The 15590-nt window shown below is 40.8% G+C and overlaps 1 protein-coding gene across 1 annotated transcript; it reads right to left on the bottom strand.

Moving 5' to 3' along the window:
* Nucleotides 1-13168: 13168 nt before the first annotated feature.
* On the bottom strand, nt 13169-15231 carry LOC121457731 (DNA-directed RNA polymerase II subunit GRINL1A-like). Its single transcript, XM_041666676.1, has one exon. The coding sequence runs from the start codon at nt 15177-15179 to the stop codon at nt 14100-14102; it is 1080 nt and encodes a 359-aa protein (XP_041522610.1). The 5' UTR covers nt 15180-15231; the 3' UTR covers nt 13169-14099.
* Between the last annotated feature and the right edge of the window lie 359 nt (nt 15232-15590).

The following is a 15590-nucleotide window of genomic DNA, read 5'->3' on the forward strand; positions in this document are numbered from 1 at the left end:
AGAAATGAAAAGGGGGACATAACCACAGACACAGAGGAAATTCAGAGAATCATTAGATCTTACTACAAAAGCCTGTATGCCACAAAACTGGAAAATACAAAAGAAATGGACATTTTTTTAAATAAGTATCATATACCAAAGCTAAACCAAGACCAGGTGAATGATCTAAATAGACCGGTATCTCGCGAAGAATTAGAAATAGTTATCAAAAATCTCCCTTCGAAAAAAAGCCCAGGACCAGATGGTTTCAATGCAGAATTCTACCAGAACTTCCAAGAAGAACTAATACCTATACTCCTTAATGTATTTCACAATATAGAATCATAAGAGTCATTGCCAAATTCCTTTTATGAAGCTACAGTTACCCTGATACCAAAACCACAAAAAGACCCAACCAAGAAAGAGAATTACAGACCGATCTCACTCATGAACATCGACGCAAAAATTTTCAATAAAATACTGGCAAACCGAATCCAAGAACACATAAGAAAAATTATCCATTATGATCAAGTAGGCTTCATCCCAGAGATGCAGGGCTGGTTCAACATACGCAAATCTATCAATGTAATCCACCATATAAATAAACTGAAAGAAAAAAACCATATGATCATTTCACTAGATGCGGAAAAAGCATTCGACAAAATTCAACACCCCTTTATGATAAAGGTCTTGGAGAGAATAGGGATACAAGGGTCCTACCTAAATATAATAAAAGCTATTTACAGCAAGCCAACAGCTAACATTAAATTAAACGGAGAAAAACTCAAAGCCATCCCACTAAAATCAGGAACACGACAAGGATGTCCACTCTCTCCATACCTCTTCAATATAGTGCTTGAAATTCTAGCAATAGTAATAAGACAACATAAGGAGATCAAGGGGATTCGTATTGGAAAGGAAGAAGTTAAGCTTTCGTTATTTGCAGATGATATGATAGTGTACATAAGCGACCCCAAAAATTCTACCAAAGAACTCCTACAGCTGATAAACAGCTTTAGTAATGTGGCAGGATACAAGATCAACTCCAAAAAATCAGTTGCCTTCCTATACACTAAGGATAAGGAAGCAAAGAGGGAAATCAGAGAAGCATCACCTTTCACGATAGCCACAAATAGCATAAAATACCTTGGGGTAACCCTGACCAAGGAAGTGAAAGACCTACTTGACAAGAACTATAAGTCTTTGAAGAAAGAAATTGAAGAAGACACCAGAAAATGGAAAGACCTCCCTTGCTCTTGGATTGGGAGGACCAACATAGTAAAAATAGCAAGTCTACCAAAAGCAATCTATAGATTCAATGCAATCCCCATCAAGATCCCATCAAAATTCTTCACAGATCTGGAGAAGACAATAATCAACTTTATATGGAAAAACAAAAAACCCAGGATAGCCAAAACAATCTTATACAATAAAGGTTTGTCTGGAGGCATTACCATCCCTGACTTCAAACTCTATTACAGAGCTACAGTATTGAAAACAGCTTGGTATTGGCATAAAAACAGAGAAGTCGACCAATGGAATCGAATAGAAGACCCTGACATTAACCCACAAACCTATGAACACCTGATCTTCGATAAAGGAGCTAAAAGTATACAATGGAAAAAAGAGAGCATCTTCAACAAATGGTGCTGGCAAAACTGGATGTCAACCTGTAGAAGAATGAAAATAGATCCATATCTATCACCATGCACAAAACTCAAATCCAAATGGATTAAAGACCTCAATATCAGTCCGAACACACTGAACCTGATAGAAGAGAAAGTGGGAAGTACTCTACAGCACATGGGCACAGGAGACCACTTCCTATGTACAACCCCAGCAGCACAGACACTAAGGGCATCATTGAATAAATGGGACTTCCTGAGGCTGAGAAGCTTCTGTAAAGCAAAGGACACTGTCACTAAGACAAAAAGACAACCCACTGACTGGGAGAAGATCTTCACCAACCCTGCAACTGACAAAGGTTTGATCTCCAAAATATATAAAGAACTCAAGAAACTAGACCGTAAAAGGCTAATCAACCCAATTATAAAATGGGGCACTGATCTGAACAGAGAATTCTCAACAGAAGAACTTCAAATGGCCAAAAGACACTTAAGGTCATGCTCAACTTCCTTAGCGATCAGGGAAATGCAAATCAAGACAACTTTAAGATACCATCTTACACCTGTCAGAATGGTTAAAATAAAAAACACCAATGATAGCCTTTGCTGGAGAGGTTGTGGAGAAAGGGGTACACTCACCCATTGCTGGTGGGAATGCAAACTTGTGCAACCACTCTGGAAAGCAGTGTTTCGGTTTCTCAGGAAATTCGGGATCAACCTACCCCTGGATCCAGCAATACCACTCTTGGGAATATACCCAAGAGAGGCCCTATCATACAACAAAAGTATATGCTCAACTATGTTCATGGCAGCATTGTTTGTAATAGCCAGAACCTGGAAACAACCTAGATGCCCTTCAATGGAAGAATGGATGAAGAAAGTATGGAATATATACATATTAGAGTATTACTCAGCAGTAAAAAACAAGGACTTCTTGAATTTTGCATACAAATGGATGGAAATAGAAAACACTATCCTGAGTGAGGTAAGCCAGACCCAAAAAGAGGAACATGGGATGTACTCACTCATATTTGGTTTCTAGCCATAAATAAAGGACATTGAGCCTATAATTCATGTTCCTAGAGAAGCTAAATAAGGTGAATCCAAAGACAAACACATAGGCATCCTCAGGAATATTAACCTTCATCAGGTGATGAAAGGAGACAGAGACAGAGACCCACACGGGAGCACCGGACAGAAATCTCAAGGTCCAAATCAGGAGCAGAAGGAGAGGGAGCACGAGCAAGGAACTCAGGACCACGAGGGGTGCACCCACACACTAAGACAATGGGGATGTTCTATTGGGATCTCACCAAGGCCAGCTGGCCTAGGTCTGAAAAAGCATGGGATAAATCCGGACTAGCTGAACATAGCGGACAATGAGGAATACTGAGAATTCAAGAACAATTGCAGTGGGTTTTTGATCCTACTGCACGTACTGGCTTTGTGGGAGCCTAGGCAGTTTGAATGCTCACCTTACGAGACCTGGATAGAGGTGGGCAGTCCTTGGGCTTCCCACAGGTCAGGGAACCCTGATTGCTCTTCGAGCAGATGAGGGGGGGGGGGACTTGATCGGGGGAGGGGGAGGGAAATGGGAAGCGGTTGTGGGGACGAGGCAGAAATCCTTAATAAATAAATAAATTAAAAAAAAATTGATAGCAATAAAGTCTTCAGAGGTAATTATTCCTGCTTAAAAAAAAAAAGAATCAGTTTGAAGTTCTCCAGGCTGATGTTAAGGAGAAATTCATTACTATGGAAGAGGGAACAGCTGATTTGGATCCTAAGCTTCAGTCCCTTTCTGTAGGAAATGAAACATTAACTGAGAGAATCAAAACTGCTGAATGTGACAATCGGATTTTGTCTAAAGCTTATGACAGTTTGATGGAAAGATTGTCAATACAAGAAGGCACGGTTTATGCCATAAAAATTATGTCCAAAGATGTGATGTTATCTCTAACGGACAAACTTCATACTTTAGAATCCTCAATGAAAACTAAAAAAAAAAACAACAACAACAACAACAACAAAAAAAAAACCTGAGCAGAAGCCGGATGGTGGTGGCGCACGCCTTTAATCCCAGCACTCGGGAGGCAGAGGCAGGCGGATCTCTGTGAGTTTGAGGCCAGCCTGGTCTACAAGAGCTAGTGGCTAGGCCAGGACAGGCTCCAAAGCTACAGAGAAACCCTGTCTCGAAAAACAAAAACAACAACAACAACAACAAAAAAAAGAATCCTCAATGAAGGCTTTGGAACATAATTCAGGACAGGAGATTCAGACATTGCAGAAGGCAATGGTGAATAGAATTGAAAAGATTGAGGAATTTCTAAATTCTGATGAAGAAGAGCAAAGGGTAGAAAGGCAAATTTTAACTACATCTGTGGGTAAATCTCTCCGGGACAATTCCACAAAGCTCTACCTACAGCTCTATCTGCCTTTCCAGTAATAACAACAGAGAAGGTGATAGGTTCCAAAAACCCTAGGGTCATCAAGGAGTCTGTCCGTATGAATGATCTCAAGGAAATAAAACAGGCTGTCATGACTTTTGGGATGCAAGCCTCTTTTGTTAAAGAGATGCTAAGATCTTGGACCACGACAAGCAGAGCAACCCCCTTGGACTGGCTCCAGCTGAGCTCTGCGGTACTTGAGAGTGGACCGCAATTGAAATGGAAATGCTTATTCAGGCAAAAGGCTAGACTTTTAGAACAGCAGGAAAAAGCGAAGGGAATTGACATTTCCCTAGATAAAATTCTAGGTGAAGGGCTCTTTTCTGACCCTCAGGAACAAGCTAATTTGGATGAAAACACACTCTCCATGTGTACTACAGCAGCCTTAAGGGCTTGGGACAGGGTACAAGACCCAGGACAGAGAATGGAATCATTTGTCAGAGTTAAACAGGGTCAGAGAGAACCCTTTAGTGACTTTTTACAAAGATTAACTAAGGCTGTACAAATAGGGATATATGACCCAGAAGCAAGATGTGTAATGATTGAGTCTTTGGCTTATGAAAATGCAAATGTGGAATGCAAAAGGATTTTGGACCCTTTAAAGCTCAGATCAGCGCCCTTGGAAGAATGGGTCTTGCATACACTCAATGTTGATACATTTGATTATGGCACTGAAGCATGGGTAGAAGAAGCAATTTCCAATGGTAAAAAGAGACACCAGAATACCAAATGTTTTAATTGTGGCAAAATGGGTCATATGAAAAGGAATTGTAGACAACAGATTTTCAGAAATAATAATAATAATAATAATAATAATAATAATAATAATAATAATGCATCTTTCAGAAATAATAATAATAATAATAATGCATCTTCTAGAAATAACAGAAATAGGAGGACTCAGCCTTCAGGTTTATGTAGAAGATGTGGAAAAGGCAGACATTGGACGAATGAATGCAGGTCTACAAGAGATAGACAAGGTAACCTGATACAGATGGGAAACATGAGAGGGGGGGCTTCAGAGGCCCCCATGGCAAATATGGTTCAGTCATTTCCAGTTTCTGCAGAGAACGTGCCTCGTCAGGACAATTAGGAAGCCCCATGCCTACTGTTACAAGCAATAATGATCAGAAAGATAAGTTACATGTGTTTTGGCAAACTTCTATAAATGATCAAAGACCTAAACTGAGAGTGTGTGTAAATGGCATTTTATTACTGGCCTGCTGGACACAGGTGCTGATGTAAATATCATTACCCCAGAATCTTGGCATCCGTATTGGCCTCTTCAGAATGTAAATGTTCAGCTCCTGGGAATTGGAACCCTATCTCGAGTAAGGCAGAGCACGAGATGGGTTGAATGTATAGGGCCAGAGGGACAAATAGGAAAATTAAGGCCATATGTAGCCAATATCGCAATGAATTTATGGGGTCGTGACCTATTACAACAATGGAATACAGAAATTAACATTCCTGCTACTTCTAGAGCCTATATTTCTGAGAATAATATTAAAAGATATTACAAACGGAGAAAACCGGCCATCTGGGCTGTACAAGAACAAGCAATTGATGTCCCTTCAGAGATACCAACAGCCTTGCCTCTAAAATGGTTGACTGAGAAACCAATATGGACAAAGCAATGGCCTTTAGCTGAGGAAAAGTTACAGGCTTTAGAACAGCTGGTACAAGAACAATTAGATGCTGGACATATAGAAGAATCTACCAGCCCTTGGAATTCTCCTGTATTGGTGGTTAAGAAAAAATCAGGTAAATGGAGAATGGTGACAGATCTCAGGGCCATCAACAAGGTTATTCAACCTATGGGCCCTCTGCAATCTGGAATTCCTTTGCCCTCTTTATTACCAAAAGGATGGCCTCTCATAGTTATTGATTTAAAGGATTGTTTTTTCACTATACCTTTGCTAAAAGAAGATAGAGAAAAATTTGCCTTCACAGTGCCTACTTATAACAATTCTCAACCTTTGAGGAGGTACCACTGGACCGTCCTCCCCAGGGTAAGTTAAATAGCCCCTCCCTGTGCCAATATTTTGTGAACCAACCATTGCAAATAATACGCAAGAAATTTCCCAAATCTATAGTATATCATTACATGGACGACATCTTGTTATTCGATTCAAACATGGATACCTTGAACAGACTGTTTGAAGAAATAAAGATACTTTTACCTAAATGGGGATTGCAAATCGCTCCTGAAAAGATTCAGAAGGGAAATTCTGTTAATTATTTAGGTTATAAAATAGGTTTGCAAAAAATTAAGACACAAAAAGCACAAATTAGGAGAGATCGCCTACGGACTCTTAATGACTTTCAAAGACTGTTAGGAGACATTTCCAGTCTACGACCAGCTATTGGAATAACACCTGATCTAATAATTCATTTGAACAAAACCTTGGATGGTGATAAAGATTTAAACAGTCCCAGAGAATTAACAGCTGAAGCAGAAAAGGAACTGACAATGATTGAGGAAAAATTACAACAGGCACATGTGGACAGGGTGAATCCAGAGCTCGATTGTATTCTCGTCATACTACCATCAAAAATTTCTCCTACAGGAATTTTAATGCAGAGAGATGATATTATTTTGGAATGGATCTTTTTACCACATAAACCAAGTAAGAAACTGAAAACTTATGTGGAGAAAGTCTCTGAGTTAATTATAAAAGGCAAGCTGAGACTTCGTCAACTAGCAGGCATAGACCCCGCAGAAATTATAGTGCCTTTCACTGCTGATGAACTAAAGAAATTATGGGAAGATAATGAACCATGGCAAAGAGCTTGTGCTAATTTTTTGGGAGACATTAATAACAACTATCCAAAAAGCAAGCGGCTTAACTTCATAAAGAGAACTTCTTGGATTCTTCCTCTAATCGTCTGTGATGCTCCAATAACTGGAGCCCGTACATTCTATACTGATGCCAATAAATCAGGGAAGGCAGGTTACAAATCAGAAGACTTGGATAAGGTGGAACAAAGTCCTTATGATTCTGTCCAGAAGGCAGAATTATATGCCATTCTTATGGTGCTAAGGGATTTTAAAGAACCTATTAATATAGTTACTGATTCACAATATGCAGAAAGAGTTATTTTACATATTGAAACTGCTGAATTTATACCTGATGACACAGAACTAACCTCATTGTTTCTCCAGGTTCAAGATTTGATCAGGAACAGGCTTTGCCCTATGTACATAACACACATCTGATCCCATACGGGTCTGTCAGGTCCTCTAGCACAAGGTAATGCAGAATTGATTGGTAGTGTGCTACAAGCCTCTGAATTTCATAAAAAACATCATGTTAATAGCAAAGGTTTGAAGAAAGAGTTTTCTATTACATGGCAACAAGCTAAGGAGATTGTAAAGGAATGCCCTACTTGCTCTTTCTATAACCAAACGCCACTGCCTGCAGGGGCTAATCCAAAGGGCACCCAAAGGAATGAAATCTGGCAGATGGATGTGTTCCACTTTGCAGAATTTGACAAATTAAAATATGTTCATCACACCATTGACACTTATGCGGGCTTTCAGTGGGCAACTGCTTTAAGTTCAGAAAAAGCGGATTCAGTTAACCACTCATTTATTAGAAGTAATGGCTATCATGGGTATACCTACACAAATAAAGATGGATAATGGTCCTGCTTATGTCTCTAGGAAAATGAAACGGTTTTTTGATTATTACAATATCAAGCATGTTACAGGTATACCATACAATCCTACAGGTCAAGCAGTCATAGAAAGATCAAATCGAACTATAAAGGATATGTTGAACAAACAGAAAGGGGTGGAAAAACACCCCCAGAAATAGGTTGCATAATGCTTTGTTAACCTTGAATTTTCTCAACGCTAATGAGAAGGGAACAACGGCTGCATAAAGACGTTGGATAATGGAAAAGTCTACTGAACTAAATCAACCAGTTTATTTCAAGGATGTGCTGACCTCACAATTGAAGCCAGGAGATGTGCTGCGTTGGGGAAGGGGTTTTGCTCGTATCTCCACAGGTGAGGAAAAATTGTGGATACCGTCAAAATTAATAAAGGTTCAGTTTGAAGAAGAGAAGCCACTTGGAAAAGATAAATAACAATTCATTTACAAGGATGGCGAGCATACTGATGGCAAGAAATACAGATAGGTTGAGGGCAGGGTTCTTTTCTTATCTCCACAGGAAAATACTCATCTTCAAAGAAATTAAGGGACCCTGAATATTTAATTACTGATGGATGGACACATTTTGTAAATATTAATTATATATATATATATGTATATATATGTGTCTTATTAAACATTTCTTTATAAATATGTAGAGCTGGTTTTGGAGTTGGACTATGGCTCAGTCCCTCTTCAATCCCAAGCCTGTTGATAAGAGATATTTCAGAGTTTCTGTTTCAGGTCAGGATCCATGAAATGGGACAGAATAAGAATAATTATGTACTTGATAAACTTTCTTTGCTTTTCCTCATATCTGTGTCTTTCTTTATATGTCAGTATATGTCCTTATTGTTAATGTTTAAATTTCCCATAACAAACAACAACTTTCCCTACAGTAATATTTAAAGTTTCCAGGAAGAAGATGGGGCCCCATAACAACAACTCCACCTGGTTGATATGACGTCATGATACTGATGGCGCTACTACAAGATCTGCTTTAGGTACCAGCTGCACAAGACAGTTCCAACTTGGTTAGCTGAAATGGTGCACATCTTATACAACATTTTGGCCAGACCTGCACAAAATACTCAGAGACTATTTGCAATTTTAAAAACATTGATTTGGGAATTTTACCATCATTTGCTTTCACAGGAGCCCCTAAGAAGAATGTCGCCCCCATGTCAGCTAGAAGCAATTTTAGAGGACGATGTCCCCTCTCCCAACAGAGTTTGCCCTCAGGGTTAGGGACATCTTTTAGTGGTTGCTTTAGGGTTGAGGGGATGGGGAGACATTTTATGGAATTAGGGGTATTTTCAAAAAAAGGGGGGGATTAACTGGTTTGATGGGATGATTGGTATTTGTGAATTACTGTTTTTAGAAAATTGTATTGGTACTGTTTCCTGTATATTGATATATTGAATATTGAATGTGAGTGTTCCACCTCTATTTTTGTATAAGAGTATGCTTATAACTTTGTCTATATTGTATTGATACATCTACCATATTACAACATACATTTCTACCTCTGATACTTTTTATATAATAACATTGTTTACACTTGATATGTAATGACATTGTTTACAGTTGAAGATCATTGTCTTCATATATTGCACAGTTGTTTATTCTTTTAGTCTTCAAGATAGATAGTATAATCTTCAGCCTCTTCGAAGAGCTGTAGAAAATGGCCTTTAATCTAACCTAGAATTCTGTGCCAATGAGACACAATTACTCCTGGCAATGGAACTCTACTCCTGAGAGAATGTTGAGCACCAAAGACACTCCACTGGGAGCTTGTCTTCTTGGCAGAACTGGCCTTTGGGTTAAGAAAAGCCCATACCTCAACTTCTCACAATGAAACAGGATTGTCTTATCCTGCCAAGACAGGGTAGGATAGTTCTAAGAAAGTTCCTTGCCTTTAATAATGGTATGCCAGTTATGTTAGGCCTTAGCCAAAGTTGGTTGACACAACATTGCAAACAAAACTTTGGGTGATTGCCCAGGCAGTCAGTTGTCTCTGTCAATTGTTGCACATTTTGGATATATCTCGTTTGTTAAGTAATATTTATTCCCTTCTCAGATCTTTGACGGAGTTGAAGATTATATAATTGTAGTTACTCTCTATATTATTTAGACTCCTTGAGATAGAATGTATAGCAAAACTTTTGTTCTCAATATTGTTTGTTATATTTATTATTTGTTATTATTGTATATAGTTGTATTTGGTTTAGTTCTGTCTTATTTAGACAAAAAGGGGAGATGTAGGGATAAGTCCTGCCCCTTAGGGGGCGTGTTCGCCTCGGGCTAATGTTTACCTATAAATCTGGCAAGCGTGCACCCAGCTGTCACTTCTGCTTTCCTGGTCTCCGCGAGAAAGGTGGTTTTGTAAGTCTATTTCCCCATTAAAACTGTATATATTTTTCCAATCTATCTGCATTCATTTACACCGTTACATCTCACAGTATGTACCATGAGAGCTGGGTTACAGCCATGTGCCCGCAACAGTACCTATACCATGAATGCTGGGTAATAGAAAATCTGTTCCAAAAGTACATACACTATCAGTTCTGGGTTATAGCTATAAGCCTACCATTGTATATACACAATGGAGGCCAGGTTATTGGCATGATCCATCCACAGTGTATGCAGCTTGAGTTTGGAGTTCATTATGGCACAGTACATTCACAATGAGAACATGGTTGAGGACACATGTCCACTACACTATTTTCAATAAGAATGATGGATTAATGGTTTGAGTCTCATACAGCAGATCACCAGAAGTGCTGCAATACAGCTGTTCAGTTACCATTGTAAATGCACGATTAATGCTGAGAGCTAGACATAAGAGCACCACAGTACATTCTGGGATGTATGTATGACCCTGTCTCAGTACACACACCACGCATGGTTGGAAACGTGTCAGCCTTCCAAAGTATATGCACATTGAGTGTTGAGATACAACCACGAGCCCACGATAGTGCTTGTACCATGAAGGCTTGGATATAGGCATGAGGCTCTTGCTGTACACACACGACTTGCGCTCAGTTACTGGTTTGAGTCTCACACATAATATTCACAATGAGTGCTGGATTTTAAGCATGAGCTTCCCTTGAATGTGCTGGGATCATGGTTGTATCTAGCATTCATGGTTCATGTCCTGCTGGAAGCTCTTACTTAAAACCAAGAATTCATTGTTCGTGAATTATTGTGGGCTTATGGGTGGAAACCAGCACTGAATGTGAATGTACTGTGGGAGACTTAGATGAGTCTCACAGAACTCATGGTATATGTGCTGTGGGAGGATCATGCCTAAACTCCAGCAATAATGTGAATGTACTGAGTGAGACTGAAGAACTAATGGTTTATGTGTGGATGGAGACTCACATAGCTAACCTATCACTCATGGGGCAGGTACGTCAGAAGTTCATGTCTATATGCCACCACTCACTGTGAATGCACTGCCCCAAATGCAAACCAGTAGCCCAGCACTTCCACTGCATGCACTGCAGGAGGCCGACACAACCTCAGCAGCACTCATGGTGCATATCCTGTGTGAGACTGACACTTGTACCAGCAAGCATGGCGCGTGCACTGCAAGGTGCGTGCAACAGTCTTAAAGAACCAGCTTCCAGGCTGCTGACAGCACTGAAGGGAAGTCCACAGTGTAGCACAAACTGACACTTCTTTATCTGAGGGCTTAGGAAATCTACACTCAGAGCTATTCTGAGGGATTCCTTCTTTATTCTCTCACAGTGCTTTCATGATGCCCCTTTGTTACCCTCCCTGCTTTCTCCATCTCTCATTCTAACTCTGTCTTTACTCTTGATGTTTCACTCCTGATTCTCTCATGCATAATGTTATTGTTCTTCTAGCCCATTTTAACTCCTTCTCTCATGGTTTTCCTCTGATGCCCCAAAGTTTCTTTGTTCTTCACAGCTTAGATATCCAAAATTTTTTTCAAGCAATATACATCTTATTTGACAAAAAATATCATCTGATGTCAGGATAAGATCTGGAGCACCCTACACATTCTTTGTATTAAGGCATGGCCATGTTTCTTGGTCATTAAAATGGGTCCTTGTCTTGCTTCATGCCATGCTGTGGTCCTGGACCCTTTGTGGTTAGGATTGTTCTAGGTCAAATGAGATGAGGGTGTGGCTCAAATGTCCTTGAATTTAAGCTTGCCCCAGATGCCTTGGTAATTAGGGAGCTGCCACGCTGCCAATGATGTCCCTGGATCTTTGTATGGACTGAATGTTTCTGTGTCCCTTCTGTTTTACATGTGGTTCCAAGCTTTGAATTCTCAGATTAATGTTTTCAATTTAGAGTACCTGTTAAAGCCAGAAAGCATGAAATGGACCCTTAGAGGAGAACAGGCCTGGAGGGAGTGGGATGGCAGAAGAAATGCACTGTGGACGGGGTGAGGGAATCTTGCAAGTGGAAAGGTTTAACCAGGGATGGAAGAAGTGTGGTGTTGGGGAAAGGGGTAACCAAAAGTATGCATGGAGGAAAAAAATCCTTTTAGACAAATATTACATTTTAAATTGTTTAAGTTTAGCATGTTAAGGTTCTTGATGCCAACCATATAATGTTAAGTTTGATGTTGGGAAATCACATAGTAAAAGGTAAGAAAATGACCCAGAAAATGATCCTCTGACCTCCATACATGGACCGTGGTTTGCCACCAAGCCTAATGAATGAAGCTGCATCCTTGGAAGCCTAAGTAAAACAACTGAATGAAGTAGCCCTGCATGCATGGATAACGTTCCTCTCAGAAGATTAAGTTTACCAAACAAAGACCCCAATACTATAGGATAGTTCCCTCTGAGGTGTGAAGCAAGGGGGGGCTACTGTCAAACATTACAAGCTCTTGCCAATGTCCTCATTTACACATGAGAATTAGATTGTAGGACTCTTCTGAACACACTACACCCTTGGATATAGGACATTTAGAAGTCATGTTGTGTCCATGCTGGCTAGCTTTCACAGTACTAGAACGTCTATGCAAGCTACTGTATGAGGGAAGTTGGCAATGATTCTACCCATCTGTAGACCCTGCGTGTGACAACTTGCCTGGCAAGATATTCTCTGTGTGTTGACTCTTATAGGAACAATGAAATTTGTGATTTGATTTTAGGTCTACCACACAGTAGGGAACTCTTGGCTGGTTCTGTAAACTTGGTTAAGAGCCCAATGACTGAGGCCATGGTGATGTAATATGGCAATATGTCTTATTCTAGAGACTGAAACATTTGCTTGACATCACAGCAGAGTTCATAACATATCTTGAGGTCACTTAAAACATAAGGCTGCTATCCTACTGTGTACTCAAATTGATTGTTTAGCCAACTTTTAAGAGAAAAATGTAACAATTACCACCACTTTCCTTGGTCTTTATAATAGCTGCCTTTTACAAACTAAACTAATACTTAATTGTAATGTTAAATTATGTCTTTTTTTTGCTCTGATTGGTATTTTATTTCTCCTTTACAGGTTCCACATAATAGACAAAGGTTTTTTGATAACATATTGTTATCTTTGCTGGAGATGATCATATGATCATTCTAAACAACACAAATGTGTACATACAAGAGACTGAGGTTTCTGCAGCCTATAAACACCTCTTTGGGTTTAAAAAGGAAAAAAAGCAATATATGACAATTCAACCGCAACTCTCAGAAAAACACGTTTCCTGACCAAACATGAGCGCCCTGTACATGGACCTATCATCAAAGACAGCAAGGTGCCGGGGGAAGCCAAGAGCAGCTCCTCACACCAGCTCAGAAGACCCTCCCCATCCAGTACCTCCTCAAGGTGCTCCATCTTCATCACAGGAAGATAGCGGTCACCCCAAAAGAAGACAGGAGCAGCAAATAAACATTGTTGTAAAATCTGAGTGTCTTCCACAGTATTTCACACCAGCATCTCAGGAACTCCATGCAAGCATGCGTACCATTTTCTAGATTGCTCCCTTCATTTCTCAAGAAAGGGAACCAGGTCTTCCTAACTGATTTTAGGTGCCTGGGAAAACTAAGTATTTCACCAGAAGGGATATAAGCAATGCTATTTGATAAGAGTAAGAATAAGGAGAAAGCAGCTATCTTAAAGAAAAGTGTGCTCTACTCACACTAAAGTATCAGACCAATGCACAACATACTGCAAAACTGTAATACAATACGGTCAAACACAATGTCAAATATGAAACTGTTCAAGCACATGAAGATCATCTTCGGAAAGACAAGCTGGGTTCTTATTTGTAGCTACCTTTGTGTAACTTTAAAAACTGTTGTCCCTCAACAAGGTCTGACACTGATCTTGATACTTGTTAGGAAGTTTGCTATGAGGCAATGGTGGCTCAACAGTCAGGTTCAGAGTTCGCCCGGTGCTCATCTTCAGAATTCATCCGAGGACTGGGCATCATCTTCATCCCTCACTTCTCGGTATCTCCCTGAAGACTCCCCTTCTGGATTGTAGCTCTGCATTTTAATATTCAGTCTCTCAGCTAGTTTCTGTGCTGCGAGCTTTGCCTGCATCTCCTCGTAATTTTGCTTCTGTTCTTTCTGCAGGGCCAGTGACTCTTCTATGGAGAGCAGCTGTGCAGGTAGGTGGTGGAGCGGAAGGAGGCGTGCTGCTGTGATGTCATCAAGATGCTGCCTAGCCCTGCGTCGCTGCTCTTCTGAAGAAGGAGATTCACCCCTCTGACAATGGCTTGGTGAGTCACTCTGTTGAGTGGGTAATACATTGGTCTTAAACTTATGAGGAGGGGGCACTGGGTTTTTGGCTCGCATTTCTAGCACTTCCATGTAATGAGGCCTCTTAGGAGTCTCTCTCTGGAGCCCTGGCACGTTCTCAGTGCTGGTGTTTTCTTCTGAGGGCTCACTCTGGTCTGCGATTGTGATCTTTTGCAACTTAGTGAGAAACAGACTGTCAATGCCGCTGGAAATGTCTTCCGCTTGACTTGAAACAGGGCGCTGGGGGAGATGTTCGTTAACTTCAGATGAGGGTGCCCTGGCTTTGCTGCCGGGAGCTGCACCCGGGTTCACTGTGCAGCCAGCCTCCAAAGTCTCTTCGTTGCCTCTGGGAGTGAGATGTGCAGGTCCTTGTGTTTCTGAGGTTGTTCTGAATGATTTGTCAGGAACTAATGATGAAGTATCAAGCATCAGGTCAGAATTCTGGGCCTTGTCTACGTCGGTATCGACTCTTGTGGCTGCTTTTTGCCTTAGCTTACAGTCTACACTAACAGGATGAAACAGTTCACTTCTTGCTCTAACCTCTTTGTGTTCTGCAATGGCAGCTTTCAGTTTGGCGATGGTGTCTGAGATCTTTTTACCTTTGTCGGGCAATTTGCAAATGAATTTTTCGTTGCGCAAAAGTCTCTCCTGGCGCCTCAACCTCTCCCGCAGCTCCGCCGAACTCCGCTGCCCCAAGTCCTCGGGAGCTGGGGGCTCGAAGCCGCGGGGCAGCGAGAACATTGTGCACGGGCTGCGGCTAGCGCGGCGGGCAGGGTTCCCCGGCGGGGTCCACAGCGGGCGCAGGCTCCGCGGCCTGCGGCGACTCTGGTGCGGGAGCGGGAGTCGCCATTTTCCCGGAAGAGCGCGGCTTCTTCCAGCCGAACGGAGTTTTCTGGAAATCAATTATGTCTTTTTCTGTGCCCCTGATCCAGAACAATTCATGTTTATCATTTGTATAAAAGAGCAAACATAGAGGTTGAAAACACTTCTAAATGAGTATCCACCAAAACAGTTGGGCACAGCAGCATTACTGGGCAATCATGGTATTTGTAATTTCTTTTTAAGGCTGGTAAATTGGGTTCAGTTGTGCTCACTACCTTAATCCCTTGTAAGACTCCATGAATGATTTCTGTAAAGTACCCCACTCCTTCC

Source organism: Microtus oregoni, unplaced genomic scaffold (assembly GCF_018167655.1).
Source record: "Microtus oregoni isolate MIOR12 unplaced genomic scaffold, Mior012 000016F_ref0000370, whole genome shotgun sequence".
Lineage (NCBI taxonomy): Eukaryota > Metazoa > Chordata > Mammalia > Rodentia > Cricetidae > Microtus > Microtus oregoni.